Below are 21,298 nucleotides of genomic sequence, written 5' to 3'. Positions count from 1 at the left end.
GTGTTTGCTCCCTGCTGCTGGCACGAGGCAGCTGGAGGTGGCTGAGCTGCCCCACCATGGGAACAGGGAAGCCAGTCCTTGCCACCTCCCTCCACTCACCCTGGTTCCCCAGTGTTGCTCGCTCCTCCAGTCTGCTGACTGGTGCAGCTGGGGCTCGTGATGTGGCTGGCTTGCAAAGGTTTCAGACCCTTCTGTTTATTTTGGCCACGTTATCGCTGTGCTTGGCTTTTTAGCATTCTCCCTGCTCCTGGGGAAAGGGCAGAGCGAGTTCCCCAGATCTGAAACGGGGAACAAATAATGGGAGTGGGCACACCGTCCATGGCAGGATACAGGATAGTCCAGCCCTTGGTGTTTGGAACCCTTCCCAACCAATATTACCAAATAAAGCTCTTCTTCCCCCTCCCTCCTGTTCCTGGCTGTTTTTGGAGTCATTTGAATGAATCCCTGCTCCTCTTCAGCCAATGCTGCTTGGCAGAGAGTCCAGCACAGTGGTGTGACTGTGCGACACTTGGGAATCCCAGGGGAGGCCATTCACATCGAGGCTGCATCCCAATTTGCTGCTTTCAGCGCGTTGCTCTCCTCCTCGCATAATGGCGTTGGTGTTTCCGCCATGGCTCGCTCTCTCAGCCTGCCTCTTCAGGCTCTGAGGGACATTGCACTGATTTCTGCCTGCAGTTAACTTAATTACTGTTCCCAGGCTGCAAGCAAAATCCTAACAGCCACAATGACTTTGTGAGCAGTCACTGGAGCGCTGGGACTCGCAGGTATGAAGCTCTCTCCTGTCAAAGGGAGCAACTGTGACAGGTTCAACATCCCGTGAAACCTGTCCATGGGGCAGAGGGTTTGTCCCTGCCTGGACTAGGGTGATAGCTGGAGAGTGAGGCCATGCCTTGATGGGGGATTCAGGGCAAATTCTCCCTGATTTTCCTCCTCCTGGGACAATGCCAGGCGTTAGGCCCGTTTTTTTGCCTGATGTGTTGTTAGGTCAGCCTAAGTCCCCGGGCTGCGTGGCCCTTGGGTGGGTCCCTCTGCCTAACACCAGCCATCCTGCACCCCAGGAGAAATGGGCTCAGAAATGGGCCCTTTGCCCTCCCCGGTGCAGAGAGAGGCTGTAAAGCACAAGTCAGCCTCTCTCTGCCTTTCCCCCCAGCCCTCTTCCTCAACTTTATATTTGTTCTTCCTTTGCTAATTGTGAATATTGCCCTGAGGTTGAAATTAATGTCATCTTGGCAAGTTTTGCTGCATGTAGATATTTTAATGGACATGAGAGAACAGAGCTACTTCTAGAGAGGAGGGGGAAGCTCATCCATCTTCTACAGAGCTTAAGAGCTGCTCAGCTTATGAGGTGCAAGGGAGGTAAGGCATGGCCTATAGGAAATTGTGTATAGCCACTCATGCATTTTTCACAGCACTGGATTTCTGTCTAGAAAGTATTATTCATTCAACTCATGAAGTCTTTCAGTTTTGAGTGTTTCATACAGAAAATGCACAGAAATGCCCAGTGAACATCCTGGGGTGTTAACCAGGCACCTTTGTTAACTATTGCATAGCTCATCTCATGCATGGCCTTGGGTCAAGTTTTGCTGATGCCAAGACACCGGGAGCTGCTGTGCTCCCACACTGCCTACCATGGGCTGTTTTGGGGGGGGGGGGGGGAAGGAGGAGGGTCTCTGTGACAAGTTAAATCTGATTACATTTCATAGGTTACCAGTCTAAAGAACTGGTAACTACAAAATCAGTCCAAGTCTTTACTCAGAGACTCAAAATGGACTATACTTTAGTGACTCAGCAGGCTTCATGGCTGGTTCTCTTTCAGACTGTTAACTAGCACTGAATCTGACTCATCTCTCCTTCCTCCTGCACCATATATGCATATACCTATATATATGTGTGTGTGTGTGTGTGTATGTATGTAAAGGGATGGTGTGTATTAAATGCATTCGATATATATAGCAAATGTATTTTGTCTATCAAGGGAAATAGTTCATTATGAGTATATATATTTTTATTTTGTTTTGCTTGTATTTTTCCACCCCAAAAATGGCTAAACAATTTCTGTTTTTTTCTGGAATGCTTCCCTCTCAGGCATAGACCAGACTAGGGAGTTTCAGTTTCTGGTGAAACATGGTGTGATTTATCACTGAAGGTTATCCTGAAGGCTGTAACTGTATTGCAGCTCTTGCTCCTGTTATGAAAAATAAAGGCTCAGGCCTAGCAAGAGCGCAGCGCTCAGGCAAACAGCCCTGGCAATGGCAATGGCCAATTAATTCTGCTGATAGGATCCTTTCTATTCTTCTTCCCTGCAGCAATTTCTGGCTGGCCAGGTCAGCAGTGCCCTCAGTTTTTTCTAGTCTTTCAGGAACCTGCTTAAAATGCGCAGCCGAGTGTCTCCCCCGTTGGGGAGGGATGGTGGCGGCAGCTCCCCAGCAGAGCGATGCTGGTGAAGCCAGGGAACTGCTGAGTTCCTTTAGCAGCAATGCAGAGAGGAAGAGGCAGTGTAATAAAGAAAGATGTCCTCATTTAAGACGCTGAGTAGATCTGAACTGCTTTGAAATAAAAATGGCTTGTGCCTATTACTGCCGTAATGGGGTAGCAAGGAAAACAGAAGCCATGGCTGCTTCTGCAGCAGGAGACATCAATTATGGAGGAAGAAGGACATGCCGTGTAAGGTCAGGAGGCAACAGGACAGGACTATATGCTGCTTTTTTTTCTGCCTGTCCAGATGATGATTGCCTCAGTACACTGAGAGTTCCCAAGATAACATAAAATGGATCGTGCCCCCTTTCTAAGAAGTAGGTCAGTATTGCCAGCCTTACTGTCGTAGTAAAACAGCCTGCCACGTTGTAGATGCTAGTTATGGTGGTAGGTCATGGTGTTAGGGCTTTCTCTTGCCTAGTTCACCTGTATGTGGAGAAACATGAGTTATGCAGAAGCAGGATGTGGATGAAAAGGCCATTCATCTGTTTATAGACGGCAGACTTAAAGACAAATTAGATATCGTTTTATGGAATTCCCTCTCTCATTAATCTTCAGAGATTTAGGAAAAAGCTTAAGGTTAGAAAAGACCACTGTGGCCTATAATCTGACCTCCTGTCTCCCACAGACTAGCATAGTTCACCTACTTATCCCTCAGTGAATTTTAGTGTTATTCTGATTTATGGCAAGTAAGCCTGGGAAGCGGATCTGGGACATGTCGTCTCTGGCGCTCATCGGGGATCCCCTCCACCTACATTACTGATGACTGGACCAACACACAGCTAGAGAGGCCCCAACACGGACCCTCCAGGAGGTGTGCAGGAACAACAGCTGGCCAGGGAACACGTGGACTGGGAAGCCATGGAGGGTTAGCTGTGTACAGATGGGCTGTGAGGCATAGTCCCCACTGGGAAACCTTGCTAACCTGCAAACTGAGTTGTCAGCACTGCAGTAATGGGAAGGAAAGGAACTGCAGTGCTGGATGAGGGAGCCCATTTGACATAGCAGGAAAGCTGTTTGGGCAACACCAGGCTCTTCATACTCACTGCTGGAAGAGTTGTATGTAGTTACATACATTGGCCAAGGGCTATTTATATTTGAACATATATGGACCATTTTTTTAGGGAAGATTTATTGTTATCTCAGTTAGTCACCGTAACATTTTGAGGCCAGGGGGATGGTGAAGCCACTGAAAGAGACGATCCTAAATAAACTGTTCATGGTGGCCATGCTCTCATCTGGAGCAGGGCAGAGACATAGAGAAGTCATGAGTAAAATATGCTCATGGAGAAGAGGTGACAGTCAATGAATGGGAAAACTAGTCAAAGCGGAACAGCCAGGCTGGAGCTTTGTGAGGGAAGAAGGTAGCTCACACCATCACCCACCTGGCCTGGTGACTTGAGTAACCATTGTTCCTCCTGGGGAAGGGACCTTTTCTCACTCAGCTAGATTTAGCGCCACGGTACGTAACCACCAGCAGCTGGGCAGCAGCATCCCCGTACAGGAAGTACGTGATGGAAAGGTAAAGCAGTGCTTGGTTTCCACATGGTAAAAGGGATCCTTTGTACACGTGTTTAAACCTGTGCTCTAGAGCCAGCATACAGTTTTGCAAAGGGATCGTCCAGCTTTCCAGTACGACCAAGGTGACTTTGAGGCTTGGGTTGTGATGGCTACAGATCCTGAGTTGCAGGGTCAGCGGCCAGGAGGGTGGCGCTGAGTCAGAGACTCCAGCCGGCTGCAAGGCAGACAGCTCTTGAATGCAAGATCCCCCCCATCTCTGCTCTTGAGATCCACTTAATGGAGAGAGGGATCTTTTTTTCTTAATTAAGAACAATATAGAAATATATGTTACGCCAGATTTCCCCAAAGGCACAGAGAAATGCAGGTGGGAGAGGGAGGGGAGCTGAGAAGGAGCAGCCAAGCGGAAAATATGAAGATTTATTAGTGCTCTATTTTCCACATAGAGCACTGTGGGGTTTTGTCGTCTTTGCCTGAGATAAGAGAGCAGAGAAAGGACCTTTGTTTGCAGTTAGCTCATCCATGCCACTTGAAGGATAGGCAGCTTACTTGTTCTGCCCATCAGTGCTGCCTGTAATTTGTTTAAATACCTCCATCTTTTTGCTGTACCTTTGGTGTAGGACCATAGCTCTTGGGGTGTGTATGGAAAGGGTCCCAACTTCTTTTGCCCACTCGAGGAGGATTAATAGCACAAACAGATAACCTCACTGAGCCCCTGTTTGGGGGACAAATTGCTCTTTGAATACAATACCTCCAGCCCAAAAAGTTTCAGCTTACCAACCTGCCTTTCCTCCAACTTAGGCCTTCCCCTGAGCAGGGGCTTTTACTCTTCTATGTAGGTTATCTTTGCTCTACAGCTTTCCACAAGACCAAAAGCTTCTCTCTTTCTCCCTGAACACGCCGCGGGGCCTGCCCATTGTCTATCTGTGATGGCTGATGAAGGCTGGATGTCCCAAAGTGCCAGGTCTGAGATAAGGTTTTGGCAGGAGGTTTGTCGAGCTTCCCAGCTGCGGGAAAGCTAAAAGGCCAGCTCTAGTCTGCTGCCTTGCATGCAGCAGACTGGGAACCCTTGGGCATGCCTCCACCATGCACTGGTGTAGGACTCAGAAAGCCCTGAGCTAGTGCTGGGCCACTGGATGCTGGTGAATCCACAGGAAAGGAGAGTGCAGTTGTTGCAGCCAGAAGACATCTGATGGAGCATTTCAGGAAGCAGCGGTAGCCCGAGAACAGGATAAACACTCTGCTGTGTTCAGGGATAGCTCCATGATTCCCATCAGCTGAAAGAGGGAGGTCTAAGAACAAAACAAAATACCAAAAGGGAGATGTGCACTTAATGGTATTTGTAACTTCTCTCGGGAAAACTTTAGAAGAAGGTTTCATTTAAGAGATCATGTTTCTCTCTATCTTCTCCCACTAATGTGGTCTCATAGGACCACGGAAGGAGTTTGGGATGGGAGACCCCTGGTAAAAACCCTTAAGCTATAGCCAAAGTGTCCTTGTCCTTAAAAGAGGACCCAAAGTTTTCCATCAGTACAAACAAGGCTATCTCAGGTTGACAGATCTGACTCTTGGAGCCCAAAGTGAAATTGCCGAGCGTTTATAAGTAAAACTGTTAACTGCCACAGGAGTATAAACTAATTTTGAAAGGACCCTGTTAGATTTTTCTGGATGCGGGAAGTGAGAGTGTTTGCTCTCAGGAGGGATGGGTGACATGCACGTGGGAGATGGGGAGGCAGGAGCACTTTTCTCCCTGGCCCAGCCTGGGTGCAGGGTGGGAGGCAAAGGGGGTCTATGTCTCCAGGCAAGGGGACCTGCACTTAGCTCCCACCCAGCATTGCGTACAGCCCTGGCAGCGAGGGAAGAGGCTTGCTCCAGCCCAGGTGGAAGATTGCTGTGGTCATATAGGCTGGTTCTAGGGTGATTTGTGCAGGTCTACTTCAATGGGGATTTTTAGTTTTCTGAGGAAACCTACCTCGCTTTCCTAAGGAAATGAAGTGTTTGCAATTGTTCTGTTTCTCCCACCTCCCCACAGCTGTGACCCCTGTCAAGCAAACTTGGCAGAGATCTTAAAGACAATCTGACCCTTTGTTTTTCTGAGTTGGAAGTAATAAAAACACTTTTATGTTCATTTAAAGCTGAAGGAAGGTGGAATTTGCCAAGCGAGTTCTGCGCAAAGCTTGTACCTTGACGCGGGAGCTGCTTCTCTTGCGTCCTATGCCGGTGCTGCAGAGAGCTGGAAGCATCTTCTGGTGGGGAGGATGTGGAGACTGACACCTCTGGCTGCAGGGTCACCCTTGCCATTCACAGGTGGGGCAGCCGGATGTTGCACAGTGTGGGAATTTCACAGGCAAACGATAATAACAGTACTCTTTGGGGAGCAGCTGGACTGAAAAGGGTGAGACATTATACCTAGGGAGCTAAGACAATGCCCTTTGATTTTTTTTTTTTAATCTGCTTTGACAAACATAATAAGGAAGATCTGCCCTGTTTATAATTTCAATTGGTGAGTCTTAGGGACCTGGGCTCTTGGCTAATGTGGAGAGATAGGGGATTCCTTGTCTGCTGTTACTGTCACATATGTGACCTTGAAAAAGTCACTTGGGGAACTAGGAGTTATTTGTATCACTCAGTTTTGGCCACAGAGGCTCATCTTCTCAGGCTTTTTCTGTAATGCAAGGTTAACATTTTCCCCATTTACAAAATGGGGCTGATCTCAGGCAGCTATCATTTAGAAGAATATGACACATCCTGCCTGGACGCGTGCAGAAGGCCCTGAGACTCGCAGAGCAAAGCCGTGGGAGTTGATGCCCCGTGTTGTTTCCCAGTAAGAACCTGGTTTGGTTGCTGTTCTGAGTCACAAGCGCTCCTCGCTCTTTTCTGGTGGCAGCTGCAGACCTGGATTCTTTACACTGAAATCTCTAAGGAAGGGTTTCATCCCTGATCCCTTCGGTTTCCCTCTAGGAGGCCCAGTGCTGCTTCCCTTGTGTGCCCTGACCTCTGAGGCTGTCAGGTCTGGAGCTCTCTGTCCTGGCAGGTTAGCTTCTGTGGCAACATGAATTCACACCTTCTGTTCAGGTTAACGCATAGCACCTTTGCCCTCTAAACCATATTTCTAGAAATATGTGTTTCACCTTAGGTCATTGGGTATCTTCTCTGGCTCAGATTTAGCGCTTGGTTAGTTTTTCGCAGTCTATTAACAGCTCTTCCTGCATAATGTTCTCTCTTCAGTGCACAGAGCCAAATGAGTGCAACTATCAAAGCCTCTGACTCTTGGAGGGACACATTTGGCATGGGGGGTGTTTTGTGGAAGGGGGCTTGTATATAGAAGATTGAATTTCATTTTTTTCTGTGTTTATCTTCCCCTGCCATCAAGAGGCATCTAAGGGCAGATGGGGAAAGGCACAGTGCGCTTCCAGGGCATCTTAACGGCATTATGCTCCCAGCAATGAACTCGTCGCCTGTAGGCTGGCGATGACAGTCCGGCTTTTCATTTGCTTTCCAAGCACTGGCTGTGTTATCGGTCGGGAAAATAATTCCCTGACCTTGCGGTCAGGGGATGAGTGCTTTGCTTAGAGATTAAGCCACTACACTGGATAACACAATGCTTAATCCCTTTGGTAGCTGCTCCCTCCCGGGGAGGGGGAGGAGGGTGTCACAAAAACACTGCAGCTCGCAGTAGGTCTGGAGGCCTCAGAAGCTGTGGTAACAGTGCAGAAACTGAGGCTGTTTGTGCCCAGCCTCCCAAGTTAATTTGGTGGCAGACTGGAAAACAACCAACATATCTAGGGCAGTATTTTATCAAGCGATGTAGCCATATGGGGGAAAAAATACGGTCATCTGAGGGCTAGACGTGTCAGAAGTCAGGCAGTCCCTTTGTGCGTTGACTGTGTCTGCTAGAGGGCATATATAAAAAGAAAGTTTATAATTATTTTTCTCCCCCCCTGCTGATGGGGGAAGGGACTCCTGAATAATTAATCTTGCTGACTCGAGCTGGGGAGGGATGAATGAAGGCTGCTCTTCCTGAACCCAGATCGTGAGGTACTGTTCATACCCGAGGCTCCCAGGCAGGGCTCCTTCCACACCAAACGTGGCTCAAGGCGCTTTGACTCAGTGTCTCACCAAGGCCCCGCTGTGTGCACAGGACTGCCCCATCGCTGTGCATATCCCACCCCATGCCTGAGCTTGCCGTGTGACTTGAAATCTAGCTTCCCTGTAACAAAACCCCAGCGCTCTTCCTCACTTCCACAGGTCCTTTGCAGACTGTTTATTATCATGCATACAGGAGCCTTGGGTTGTTCAGCCTGTAAAAAGCTACTTTCTCTGCTCTTTTCCTCCATTTTGTCCTGCACTCTTGTTATTGCAGTCCTCATCTCTTTACCAGCCTGCCAACAGCTCGCAAACCTGAAAAAGCAGCCTTTTCTACTGCTTCAAGGCTGTGGCTGGGATGCAGCCCTGTAGCGTCCAGCTGGCATGTTTGAAAGCCACAGAAGCCTGTCTTCACATCCAAGCAAGTGCAGCGAATGCATCAGGGTTGCATGCACAGCCAGGTCACAGAGTCACACAAGGCATCTAGGGACCAAGCCCTGTTCCCTGGTAATATTGAAGTTCCTGTCTGCAAGTGGAATCAGCGTAAGAGCTTTGATTGATAAGCTCTGATTTAGGATATTTCAGCCCCCTATCCAGCTGTCTGTCCCTGTTGTCTGCTGAGAGTGTTTCCTTCCCCCACCAGAGAAGGAGCCAGTGGGAGCGTGTGCCCACATCCAGCCTGCCAGGGGTGATACCACCTCTTTCTTGTGGAGGGCCCTGTTTTTCTGAGCAGCATCCTCTTCCCATGCTGTCACCGCACATTTGAGGATTACGATCCCCCCGGCTCTGTCTTTTCCCTCTCAGAGGGGCCCTGCTCTCCTTGGAGATAGCCCCAGCCTCAGGGTTGCTTTGGCTATGGTGTCCCCTCTGCTCCAGCATGGAAACGTGCCAGTTGTTACCATGTGCTCACCTTTGGGTGATTGACCTTGCCAGGAATAACTCCAGCTCTGAGGTCTGGTGATTGAATCCAAACAACTGCTTGCAAACCAAGTTGTATGAGGAATTGGCCTTTGTGAGAAACTCCCAGACATCTTCCTGCTTTCCTAATGATAGCTGGGCTGGGGGCATGTCATGGGCCTCTACCAGCCTCTGGCAATTTGATGTTAAGTTTAGTCTGTAAGAAAAAAAATCTGAAAAAGCAAAATTCAAACAAGCCTCATCAGAAACATGCTTCCTCATCCCATGATCTTGAGCTAGGCACTGACACACAGACTAATCCTTGTAGTGCCAGCTCATGTTCAAATGCTAAAAAGAGAACCACCCCTCATCAGCCTCTGCTTCTCAGGAGTCCCCTGGGCACCCCAGCTGCTGTCCCAGAGCCCGAGGGGCCATGGTTAACTCAGACACCTCCTGCTCTAACGCTCCAAGTGTCTTCTGCTGGCTGCAGGCCCTCTTGGAGCAAGGCCTGGAGTGGAGGAAGCCCCTGGCTACTGGGCTGGGAGTGCTCCAGAGGGCATTGCTCTCCTACTGCAAGGGAGGATCCTTCAAAGGCAAGAAGCTCTTCAATTCAAAATCCATCACGATTCTCTCAGCCATGTAGGATCCCAGTCCTATTTTCATTACATTCATTTAACTCCTCCATGAACTTATTGCAGCCACCTCCATGGAGCTTGCCTCTCTCCTTCCTCCTTATTCCCACCACTCATTCAGAGCTTGTTTCTTTGCTGTACTAGTGTGAGAATCATGCTCTTTGCAGAAGAATAGCTTTCCCACATTGCTCCACTCACTTTCCATAGCTTTCCAGACACTCACAAATCCTGTTGGAAAATGCCTCTCTGTTCTTACCTGTGATTTGGAGTATCTTCCACCATTCTTTGTTCTGTGACCTTCTCCAAAACGTTATGTGAAAGGAGCTGTTTGGCCATGTTGTTGCATGAGACCTATAAACTGCTTCTCCTATGATGTGAAGGTCATTTAAATCTCTTACTTTTCATCTCCCTAGTGCTCAGCAATTCTTTTCCTTCCTCCTCCTGGGAGACGTTTTGTCCCTTTACATTTGCACCTCCAACTCCCCCCATAGAAGGGGGCTGATGCAAAAATTATACTGTATACACTTGACGTATTGACTCCCTGGACAGCCTTCCCTGTTTACAGAATGTCTTTCTGTACCTGAGGACAGTGCAGTGTGTTGTCATGGAGAGGATTCAAAAAGTATTGCTAGGTCAGCAGGTACTGTACTGCATGCGAGTTTGCAGAGCCCATCGGTATTGGGATGAATGGAAATGGGCCCTGTGGATTTCAGGATATTCTGCAGAAATCTCCCTTGTAGTTGCATTAGAGTAAAATCTCTGTGCAGCTGGGGACTTGCACACTGTAGCTGAATCACATGGCATCTGTGTTATAGTACAGTCTTTGCAAGGAGGGATCTGCAGGTTCCCAGAGACTGCAGGAACCACAAGAAATCTGTAAAGCAGCACAGCATGTTCAGAGCAGAGGCAGCTCGGGGCATGAACAACACTGCCTCTGGAGATCTCTGCTTCCACAATTTTTTGCTGAGACCACAGAGAAAATGCATTGGAATATCTGCCCTGAACAAAGAGGGATGTGCAAGGTCTTTGAGATGTTGCAGGAATCAGAAAACTTCTGTTACAAGATGGAGTCCCTTCTGCTTAGAAATTATTAGGACTTGCAGCACCCAAGAGATGTGAGCTGAAGTGACAGCTACCATGCATAGAGATGTGGAGCGCATCTGCAGCAAACCTAAGATCTCAGTGCTCTAGCTAGTGTTGCATAAAACTCTGAAGGCTCCTCCATCTGCCCACCTGCCTAGCATTTTCGGAAAGCAGACAGGTTAGCTTTGATCTTTGTGAAACAGTCCTCCCTGGCTTTACTTCCTCTGTGAACAGAGTGGACCTCCCGTTTAGGGTCTAACAAAGTGCGTGCAACCTGGCGCATAATGAAACTCTCAACTGCTGCCCTAATGTTCGGGATTTCCTTAGCAGGGAAAGAAAAATGTCTCCCTGTTTTACCTACCCATCTGTGTTTTGAGCTCCCTTCCTTATTCATTTTTCCACCTCTCACAAATCATTACATAAAAGCAAAAAGAAAAGCAAAAAGAAAAGCTTATTTTGGAGGTGATTAAAAATGAGGAGAAATTATCCCATCACCTTCTTACAAACCAAAACATTTCCCGTAATATCTGACAGACACAGAGCCAAATCTCTTATTCCCCACTGTTTAGCTTGCTGTTTGACAAGGTGCCTCTGTGCCAGCCTCCCTTCCCCTCAGCTGTGCCAAACTGTTTAGGCAGACACTGTTTGCTTTCTGCAAACACCCAGGAACACAGTGTGCAGCACAGGGTATTGACAAACTCATCACTGTGCCTAAAAATACCAATGGATATGTGACCGTATCATCCCTTTGCCTGGACACAACCCAGGCAGGGGGAAATTTCCACATTTACAGCAATAATCATAAGGCTAACGTACCTAGGCTGTATTCATCGCTGGAGTAACGCTGCTGGCTCCAGTGTGGCAACTAAAGGGGGTGAACCGGCCACTGTAACTTTGCTGCGCTCAAAGAAAGAATAGTGTTGCTGTATGTAAGATAGTATAAGGAGTCTCAGTCCACACCTGCTCTTTCCTTTTCCATTTCCTTCTGCAGCCACTGCCCAATTCTGCTAATGTACCTTCCTCCTGCCCTGCCCTGGTCCTGGACTCTGTGCAGCCTTATCAGTGGCATCCACCTTTGGGCCTTCTGTTTGAAAGCCTGAAGAGAAATTTTAGAGGTCTTTCAGATGCTTCAAGGTTTGGGGACAATATAAAGAAGTATAGGCTTGCAACTTCATTCTCCAGGAAAAGCCAGCAGGAGAGCTGGAGTCAGAGGAGCTGCTGCAGCAGGGGTGCAGGGATATCCTTTCCCTACAGTCAGGAGGGATTAATTAGAGCACTGCTCTGGGAACGGGGAGGACGTGAGTGAGCTCCAGCTACACCACTGACTAGTGCAGCCCAGGGCAAGTCACATCAGTTCTTTCTGCTTCAGCGTTCTTGTATTGAAGCTAGGGGCGATAACTAGTTTACCTCACAGTCGGGTCCTGAAATCGGATGTAGGGAGCTGTGTAAAGCACAGAAGAGCAAAATAGCACCGGTAGTGTGATTTTGTAATGCAGGGTATTTCTTATTGAATGGCAAGGAGGCAGGAGATGAGTGCAAAATTACAGAATGATTGGAGTCCTTTTGGACTAGAGTCTTACAATAACAGTCTTATTTCACAGCAAAGAGCCATGCTCAAAGGAAGGGGCTCAGGACAAAGAAATCAGACCTAGAACTGAATTTTTAATGCCCTAGCCTTAAGAGGCATTTGGGATATGGGGCTTATCCCATTACAAAAGCTCCAAACAGGAAGGCCTTCCCCAGAGAGCGCTGGTTGCTGTGCATAAATGCAGAATCCATTTCTAAGCATCTTGTACAGACAAGCTTCATATTTTTTATTCTTCCCAGTGTGTTTTCCCTTCAGAGCATCATCTAGTAACATTGTCCCACCCAAGAGGGGCAGAGCTCCCTCTTTCCTTAATAGTAGAAGAAGCATTTTGATTTTCTCACCACGCCCCAGCTTTGGCTCTTTACAGTGCGTGATACTTGCTTGCAAAGGGCTTGCAGGGCTGCACAGGAGCTGTAAGAGGGCTCTATCAGCTCACATTAAAACATGCCTGTACTCTGTTGCAAAGTAAACGTCCCGGGGCTTGTTACCAGAGGGACTGAGATAAGCCAATATCTTCCTGTCCTTTGCCTATGACCGTCTTCTCTTACAGTACTATGACGGCTAAGTCCATTTCTAACAAACTTAATTCCCTAGAACCTTGACTCAGCAAAGCATTAAATGAGCTTAAACTTGTATGCTTTGAAGGGAGTCTGTGTGATCTGAGAGCAGGCAGATCTGTCCCAGGACAACACCTCTGCTCTTCTAGACGTGGTGGCTGCTCTGCTAGAGAACAGCACCAGTCCTGGGACTGACTGCAAAGCAAAACCGTGTGCGAAGAGAGCCACAGTTGTCAGCCACGGTGTGCTGCATCTAATTAGTTGTGAGTGTTTTCCTTGTACCTCCTTACATCTGATTTAAAAAAAAAAAAAAGAAAGAAAAAGAAAACAAGATTACAGCAAAATGGCTTTCTAACAATTATGTTTTGTCTTAACTGATAGTAGCAAGAAAACACTCATGGCTGAAAGCAAATCTCTTATTTTGGTGTAATGACTGGTGGTGATGAGAAGACCCCCTCCTCAGGTAGGGATGTGATCAGCCTGGCTCTGTCTGAGGTCAGTAGAGGAGGAAAAAAAAATGTCACTTCTCTGAAGCAGTCACTTCCTTTATGACAGCAAGTAGAGGCATCTCTGGGAACTTTTTCAGAAGAACCTCTAGAAAACTAGTGGCTGACAAATTCTGTATTGCAAATTCTGTATTCCCCAAGCCTCCATATCTAGGCTGGACTTAATAAAGACATGCACACTGAAAAAGTCTCTTCCCAGATCTGTGTGTACAGCATAATCTGCGTTGGTTTGGTGAGTGGGATACCTCCAGCATCAGGAGAAATTTTGTCGCAGAATGAACATAAATACCATACAACAACCACCACAGGCAACCATGGAGAGAAATGTAATCATTGCATCTCTCTTATCCATGCCGTGGAAGTGCTTATGACAAACGGGGTTAAAAATACCTTGCAAAATATTAGCTAGTGGTGGTACAGCTGTTCTTCCTAACGGTTTTTGAACCTGTCAGTAAATTCAACCTTGACAGAGAGATCATGGCTCAGTGATGAATTTTGTATGAAGAGGCAGCGTGCAGAAGAGACAAATTGTTGGCACTGTCACTGGTGCTGAAAGGCTCCATCTTGAGCCCAGCCACTCTTTAAAAATCCTCTTGAACAAGATAATCTCTAAATGCCCAAAACGTGAGAAAGCTTCACCCAGAGTTCATGCCAAAGAAACTGCTCTTTAGGCAGTGGTTCTCCCACCACATGTGAATTGTCTGATGTCTAACATAAGATGAACTCATCTTGCAGCCTTAGTTTCACCGCAGTAAGAATCATAGGGCACCAGCCCAAGGAAATCAGGCTGCATAGAGGGCTCTGAAATTACTTGTTTTATTTTGTCGCAGCCAATAGTGTGACAGTTTCTTCTTTCTTGTTATTATGTGCTTGATTGTGTTGTCTCACTGTGCAAACCATCAGTCTATAATGGTTGGAATTTACCTAAATATGGATCTTCAGACTTGGACCTGTAATTCTTCTCTGGACATCTAAATGATAATGGAGTCTTTCTCCATAGTATTTTAATATCTCAACTTCAGAAAACCTTTAAGCGTTCAGAGTGCTTTCTAGACAGGTCAAGGCAGGAGCAGTTCTAGCCAATTGGCAGTACTAATCAGTAAAGTGCTTTTCAAGTGGGGGGTTGGAGGTGAGCTCACATGTCAGGGATTGGATTTGAAAGTTTAGTGGCATTTGGATCCTGATTTTGGGTTGTCCCATTAGATCTTTAGATCCAGCATGAAATCTGGAGCTAGGCTTTCCAAGTGTTTAGGAAGTAAAGCCTGGGAATTTGATTCTAGCTGCACCTAAGATGTGCCATTGGTCACAGAAGCTTCCTGGTAATTGTCCTTTGGTTGTTGTTGTTTTTAAAATGCAGTTATTTCAGTTTCAAGCGATCATTCTGCAGCATGAAAGTGGCCTAGAAGCAAAGTCTTTATTATAATCCTAGGATTATAATAGAACAACAGCCTAAAATGTGTTTTCTAATCTTGGAAGAGGAACAACAGAGGTTATCTGCCTGAAGGACCTGATGAAAGTGTCAGCGGCTATTCCTGGGCTCTACATAAGATGTGTTCTAGTTCTGAGCAGTTAGCCAGCAGCATGTTGCTGGCTTTGACTCTGCTCTTTCTGCCCTGCACCTCGGTAGCAAAAATAGCAAATAAGCCTAATCTACAAAGACAATACTTTTTACATGTGTTCCATAGTGTAAGTTCTGCTCCCACCAAAATCCAGCAGTAAAACTCCCTCTCAAATAAACAGAAGCATAAGCAGATCCAAGAAATCGCTCTCATGCTTCCACCCAACTTGCTGACTTGGTTTTCCATGCCACAAATTTAAACAACTTATAAATTCTATTGACTCTCTCAGGCTTTAGATTAGAACCACTGCAGAATGAAAAAATATCCATACACAGTTATGCATTTTGAAAAAAAATATTTTTTTCTTAAATTGCACATTCAAAACTTCAGAGCTGCACACTGCACAGTATAGGAACAGCACTTAGCCAACACAATTATCACCATGTAGGTGCCTTTTGATTAGTTTGACTGTATTGCCAAGGAGTCAAACTTGGTCAGTGGCAAGAGGTGGACTCCAGGTTTAACTAGTCAGTGGCCACGACATTATTCCTGGGTTGTAAAACGTCCTCAGTCTACATTGCAAATGCCTCATAGAGGGAGGTTTGGACAAAACCTTCAGGTAGAAGTCAGCAGACCTTTAGGGACGAGGTACTGTTTCAGTTAGTGACCGTGTATGTTCATTTGCCCGTCACTTTTGGCACTCCTTATGCTGTTTCCCAACTCTTTCCATTTGCTTGCTGCTCAACAGATCATGCCGTCAACTTTCAACCACAATGTGATGGAGCAGGGAGCACGAGCTCTCACAAGTGAGCCACTGTTTACCCCTACATTAATGCTGGCAGGCTTGCTCTTCAGCCTCAAAGGCTACAAGCTAGATGAAATCTTGGCTATGCTGATGTCAGTACAAGGTATATCCCAACACCAGTGTTGCCAGGGAGTGAGGGAAGCTTTGTGCAGGCTGGACTTGAGCCACTGGGCATCTCTTTTCTAGGTCTTTGCAGTTACAAGGGCATACACTGTAACAAGGACAGCAGGATTGAAACCAACCTGGGTATCACTGTTCAAACTGATTGTTGTTTTGAGGACAAGGGTGAGGGGACAGACGTCTAGCCGGGAGCAGTAATTCAACTGTCCTTCCCAGAGTTAGGAATATTTTTAGATTTTTGAGGTTAATTAGTGCTTTTTTCCAACAGATATGTTTTACTTGAATAACCACCCACCCACATAAATAAATAAATAAACAAACAAAATAGTACTTTGTGCTTTGCTAGCCTCTTTTGCCCAAAGTCTTTGAAGCATTTTACCAAGCTGGGTGTTGTTATTTCCTGGGAGTCACAGCGATCCCAAGAGCCTGACTCTGCTTCCTTTTATATCAATGAGAGCAGGCCCAGCCCTCAAGGACTTACCTGGTGTCACACAGCGAGCCAATGGCTGACAGTGAAAACATAACTCAGGTGCCCTAATTCCTACTTTCTTGCTGGCTGTTCTCAACAGCACCAATTGTTCTCTAATTCAAAGGGAGTACGTTTCATCAAAACCAAAGAAAATCCCTATTTCATCATTTCCAACACTGGCTTTATAATGTTTTCAGGCTTGCAGGGTACCAGGGTGTACTTTGGTTTACAATTACCATCACTGTTAATGTAACACCTTCTTTAAAACCTTCTAAGAGGTTTTAAACCTGCTGTCACCTCCCGGGAAACTTTGGTAAGCGGTCTACACAGAAAGGCCTGTCTGCCTATGTCCTGTGTCAGTCTTCTGGTTTTCTCTTCTGTGTTGTGTGTTAGAGACATCTGTAAGAAAACGGGATCTTGATTGCTGCTTCTCCCCCATGCGCCAGGTCTGATACCATCACCACAGCAACCCCACATGGTGTCATGTGTGGTTGAATGCACAGCTGGCACAGCCCCGAGCCAGAAGAAAATAGCAGAAAGTGCCTGCTTTCAGATATGTGTTCATTACTATAACCCAGCAGACAGCAAATGTGGAAAACTGGAGCAGAACATTGTCTTATTTAAATACTTTCCAGAGGGTGTAGGTGGGCGTTTTTCACATTTCCAGTGCATTAACAGCAGAAGGACTCATTTCCCTCTATACAGTATTGAGTTAAGAGTTATAAAAAGGCTGAGATCCTCATTTAAAAAAATCTATAACATAGCTTATTTTGTGCATCTACTCTTTCTTGTGCCCTAAAGTGAGAATACAACTGTTAGCACCAGTGGACAGATAAATGCTGCCCTGCTTCGTAGACAATGATAAGAGCTGGGTTAACTTGCTATTGCAAGCAGTTCATAGAATCACAGAATAATTTAGGTTGAAGGGGACCTCTGGAGGATATCTTGTGCTCAAAGCAGGGCCAAAATACTCAGAATGGCTCATTCTGAGTATTTTCAAGAGTGGAGACTCCACAGCGCCTCTAGGCAATCTGTTCACAAATTGCCATTTACAAATAATCTGTAAGTTTGTGACAAAGGCCAGCTTCCACAAGTTCATTTTCATAACTTACTGAATAAATGGGCTGTGTGGATGCCTTTTAGTTTGTGGCTTGCTCACAAACTTCTCTTCTGGTTTCCCTTCTACAAAAAAAAAAGAATTCTGCAGACTTTCTTAACAGAAACTCGGAAAGGAGAAGGAGTGGTGAGGATACCACGGATGGGAAATGGTTGCAAAGAGCATAAGTTGCAGTTTTTGTGAACGGTTTTAACAGTTTCTGCCCAGCTCTGATCATAACATCTACTTACATGGTGTTATGAAATCTTGCTTTGTGCTTTTCTCTTCCCACATCTGATACCAGCAGTGGGTAAGGGGCACCCAAGGGCCTGGCATATGGAACTGCCTAATACAGCCATCCCCATCTTCATCATGGAAGAGACAACAGCTTTGAGAATGCAACCCTGCAACTTAAACTAAGCTGAACTGCACTCAAAACAGAACGAGGTGGGTTGAAGTTGGTTCTTTTTTAGGCCTGTCATCGCTACTGCCTGCATTTCCACACTAAAGAAGAGCGCAGCTGCAGTCAGCTCCAGTTTAGGCAAACAACTGCTGACTCACAGGTTTCAAGCAAATTTCTTCTGCAGCCCTCTCTGAGAAAGTGTGTGTGCTTCGTGGGGTGGGAGTGGAGGACACGAAGGCTCACTTCCTCTCTGTAAAGATGACTGAGGTCAGTGCTTAAAACATGCCCCAAAAAAAAAGCATATTTAAAAAAGTACATGAAATAGCTGCCACGGTTTTTGTGCGGTACCCTGCTCCCCTCCCCCCACCAAAATAATAAATTAGAGTGGTTGTTGTTGGTTGTTTTGTAAAATGTTCTAATATAGAGGAGCTGTCTGTGCATTTTGATGGACAACCTTAGCTGATGTATCCTCACTTATCCATGAAAAGACCTTTCATTTCTTATCCAGGTTGGCATGCAATTCTGCTTCTAAGGCCATCTTGTCAAAGGTGCGCATGTTCGTCTCCTCTCGTACCTTCTCCCGGACATGGAAGGATGCCCGAGCAACAGATCTGGCGTTTTCTATGACAGTCTTCTTCTCCTTGAAGATCTGCTCACTCCTCTCCAGCTTCCTCTCTATAGAGAGGAGGATCTCCCGGCGCCGTAAGTCCTCGTACTGCTCCACCTTTTGCTTGTTGATCTTTTGCACCTTCTCCTTCTCCAGCCGACTCATGACAACCTTGCGGGCTTTCTCCTGGACCACCTCTTCGGCCACCTGGGCAGCGTGCTGGAGCTTTCTCTCTGTCTCTTTAGCCAGGGCCTCCAAGTGCTCCTTTTGCTCTCTTTCCTTCCTTTCTGCTGCCAGTTTGGCTCTCTGGATCTGCATCTCCTCCCGCCTGGCCTTTTCCCTCAGCTCCTGGTTCCTCTTCTCCATTAGCTGCTCGTAGTTCTCCTGAGCCTTGGTTAAACTCATCTCCAGGGAGGCCTTCAGCATCTCCTTCTCTTCTGCCTCTTGCTTGGCCAGTTCCTTGAGCAAGGCCTCGTGCTTCAGCTTCTCTGCTTGGTTGAGCAGTTTCTTCTCCTTCTGCAGCTGCACCTCCTTCTTCAGCCTCTTCTTTGCAGCTGTGGACAGCTTTTCTTGCAGGAGCTGCTCCTCTCGCTCTCGGTGCTCCTTCTTGCCATCCTCCTTTGCCTTCAAATTGTGCTCTTGATGGAGTTTCTTCTGCTTGTCTTCCTGGATGGCCCTCTCCAGCTTCTCCCTCCGCAGCCGCTCCTGCTTCTCTGCTTGCTCCCGCCACCTCTCCTCGCACACCAGGCGCTGCTTCTGCTTCAGCAGGGCCGCCTCCTCCTGCTCCTGGCTCAGCCTTCCTCGCCGCTTCTCCACTTGGCACTCCCACATCCGCTGGCCCTGCACGAGAGCCCTCTGCTTCTCCTTCTCCTCCTGCTCCTTCCGCTGCTCCGCCAGGCGCCGCTGGCTGTCCCACTGCAGATGGGCTGCCTGCCGCTGCTCCCGAAGGAGGCTGGCCTCCTGGTGCTTGGCGATCATCAGGGCTGCGATCTTCTTGTCCCTTTCGGGCACCTCCTTGAGGCCCTTCTTCCTCTTCACCTCCCTGACGATCCTCTCCACCCGCTGGGCAGTCTGCGGCGAGTGGCTGAGGTCACCCAGGCTGAAGCTGCGCCCCAGCAGGGAGTTGGCAGCAACCCCTGCCCGGTCCCGCGGGCGCCCCTTGCCCCCGCGCTCCCGCAGGCTCTCCCCGCTGTAGGAGGACGAGGCCCCCGACTCCGAGGAGGTCTTGCCCCAGGCGCCCTCCCGCCGCTTCTGCAGTGAGTCCAGGGAGTGGCTCTTGGTCTTGGTGCCCGCCGAGGCCCTGACCTCCGCGCCGGGCCGGGGCCCCGCGGCAGCAGGGGCGGCCCTGGGGGCCAGGCGGGCAGCAGGTGAGGGCGGCAGGCTGCCAAGGGGCGCGAGGATCCTCCTCTTCTCCTCCCGGATGATCCTCTCCCGCTCCTCCCGGCACTGCTGCAGCTTCCGCCGCCGCTCCCTCTCGTAGGCCTCGTAGAGGCCGGTGGCCACCCGCATGGACCGCCCGGGGGCCTCCCGCAGCAGCTCCCCTAGGGCCCGCGGCAGCAGCTCCACGGGCCGCACCGCGCAGCGGGCGCAGGCCTCCAGCGACCGCGGGCTGGTCAGCACGTACCGGCTGCCCTCCGCCTCCACGCAGTCGAAGTTGTACAGGTCCAGGTGCAGCAGCGGTGACTGCTCGCCGGGCCGCGCCGGCTCCCCGGGCACCGCGGCGGCCCCCGCCCCGCCGGGTGCCGCCGGGCAGGGCGGCGGGGGCGGCTCCGCCGCGGGCTCCACCATGGTTCGGCCTGCAAGGGAGAGAGCGACGGCGGGGTGACCGGGGCGCCCCGGGTGCCGGGACCCCGTTGTGTCTCCCCAGGAAGTTGCGAAGGCATGGGGGCTCCTGGGGTCAGGGAGTGGGGTCTGCAGGGTGCAGGGCCCAGGGGGGTTGGGGTGTGGGGGTGCCTGGGCTACAAATGGTGGCGTTTGGGGTTAGGGGCGTTTGGGTGGAGGGGTGTTTGGGGTGCAGGGGGTGTGTGGGGGTGGTGAGCATTCAGGTTGCATGGGGTGTGTTTGGGCTGTGGATGGGGTGTTGGGGTGGGGGGTACATTTGGGCTGTTAGCGGGGGTGTTTGGCATGAGGGTGTGTTTGTGGTGGAAGAGTGTGTTTGGGCGATTGATGGGGGTGTTTGAGGCTCATGAGGTGTGTTTGGGCTGTGGGGAGGTGTTTGGGAAGGGGGGTCTTTGGGGTGCATGGGGTGCGCTTGTGGTGCGGGAGATGGTGCTTGGGGTGGTGGGTGTGTCTGGGGTGCAGGGGGTGTGCAGGTGCTGGCAGTGTGTTTGGGCTGTGAGTGAGGGTGTTGGAGCTACAGACGGGAGTGACTGTGGTGGTGGTACATCTGCACGGGGTGTGTGTGGGCTGGGGTGACAGTGTTGGGGGTGGGGTGATGTTTGTGTTGGAGGTGAGGGGTGTTCGGGCAATGGGCAGGGGTGCTTGGGGGGGCAAAGGGTGTGTTTGTGGGTGTGACTGTGGTGGGGCTGGGTGCAGGGGTGTGCAGGGTGCGTGGGGTGTGTTTGGGGTGGGGGATGCTCAGGGTGCAAAGGCTTTGTTTGGGTGGGGGATGCTCAGGGGTGCAGGGGCTGTGTTTGGGTGGGGGATGCTCAGGGTGCAGGGGCTGTGTTTGGGTGGGGGATGCTCAAGGTGGAAGATCTGTGTTTGGGTGGGGGATGCTCAGGGGTGCAGGGGCTGTGTTTGGGTGGGGGATGCTCGGGGTGCAGAGGCTGTGTTTGGGTGGGGGATGCTCAGGGGTGCAGGGGCTGTGTTTGGGTGGGGGATGCTCGGGGTGCAGAGGCTGTGTTTGGGTGGGGGATGCTCAGGGGTGCAGGGGCTGTGTTTGGGTGGGGGATGCT

The 21,298-nt window shown here is 49.0% G+C and overlaps 1 protein-coding gene across 1 annotated transcript; it reads right to left on the bottom strand.

The window, feature by feature from the left end:
- Positions 1 to 15,236: 15,236 nt before the first annotated feature.
- On the bottom strand, positions 15,237 to 20,198 carry CCDC177 (coiled-coil domain containing 177). The gene has a single exon (XM_009689905.2). It carries the CDS (start codon positions 20,187 to 20,189, stop codon positions 18,288 to 18,290), a length of 1,902 nt encoding a protein of 633 aa, XP_009688200.2. The 5' UTR covers positions 20,190 to 20,198; the 3' UTR covers positions 15,237 to 18,287.
- Positions 20,199 to 21,298: the final 1,100 nt, after the last annotated feature.

The sequence above is a fragment of the Struthio camelus genome, chromosome 5, assembly GCF_040807025.1.
Source record: "Struthio camelus isolate bStrCam1 chromosome 5, bStrCam1.hap1, whole genome shotgun sequence".
NCBI lineage: Eukaryota > Metazoa > Chordata > Aves > Struthioniformes > Struthionidae > Struthio > Struthio camelus.
Note: the sequence above shows the minus strand (reverse complement) of the source record. Positions and strands in the feature narration are given on the sequence as shown.

Bases quoted from the DNA above. Each gene is read 5' to 3' on its own strand.
- CCDC177 (XM_009689905.2), bottom strand. From the start codon at position 20,189: ATGGTGGAGCCCGCGGCGGAGCCGCCCCCGCCGCCCTGCCCGGCGGCA.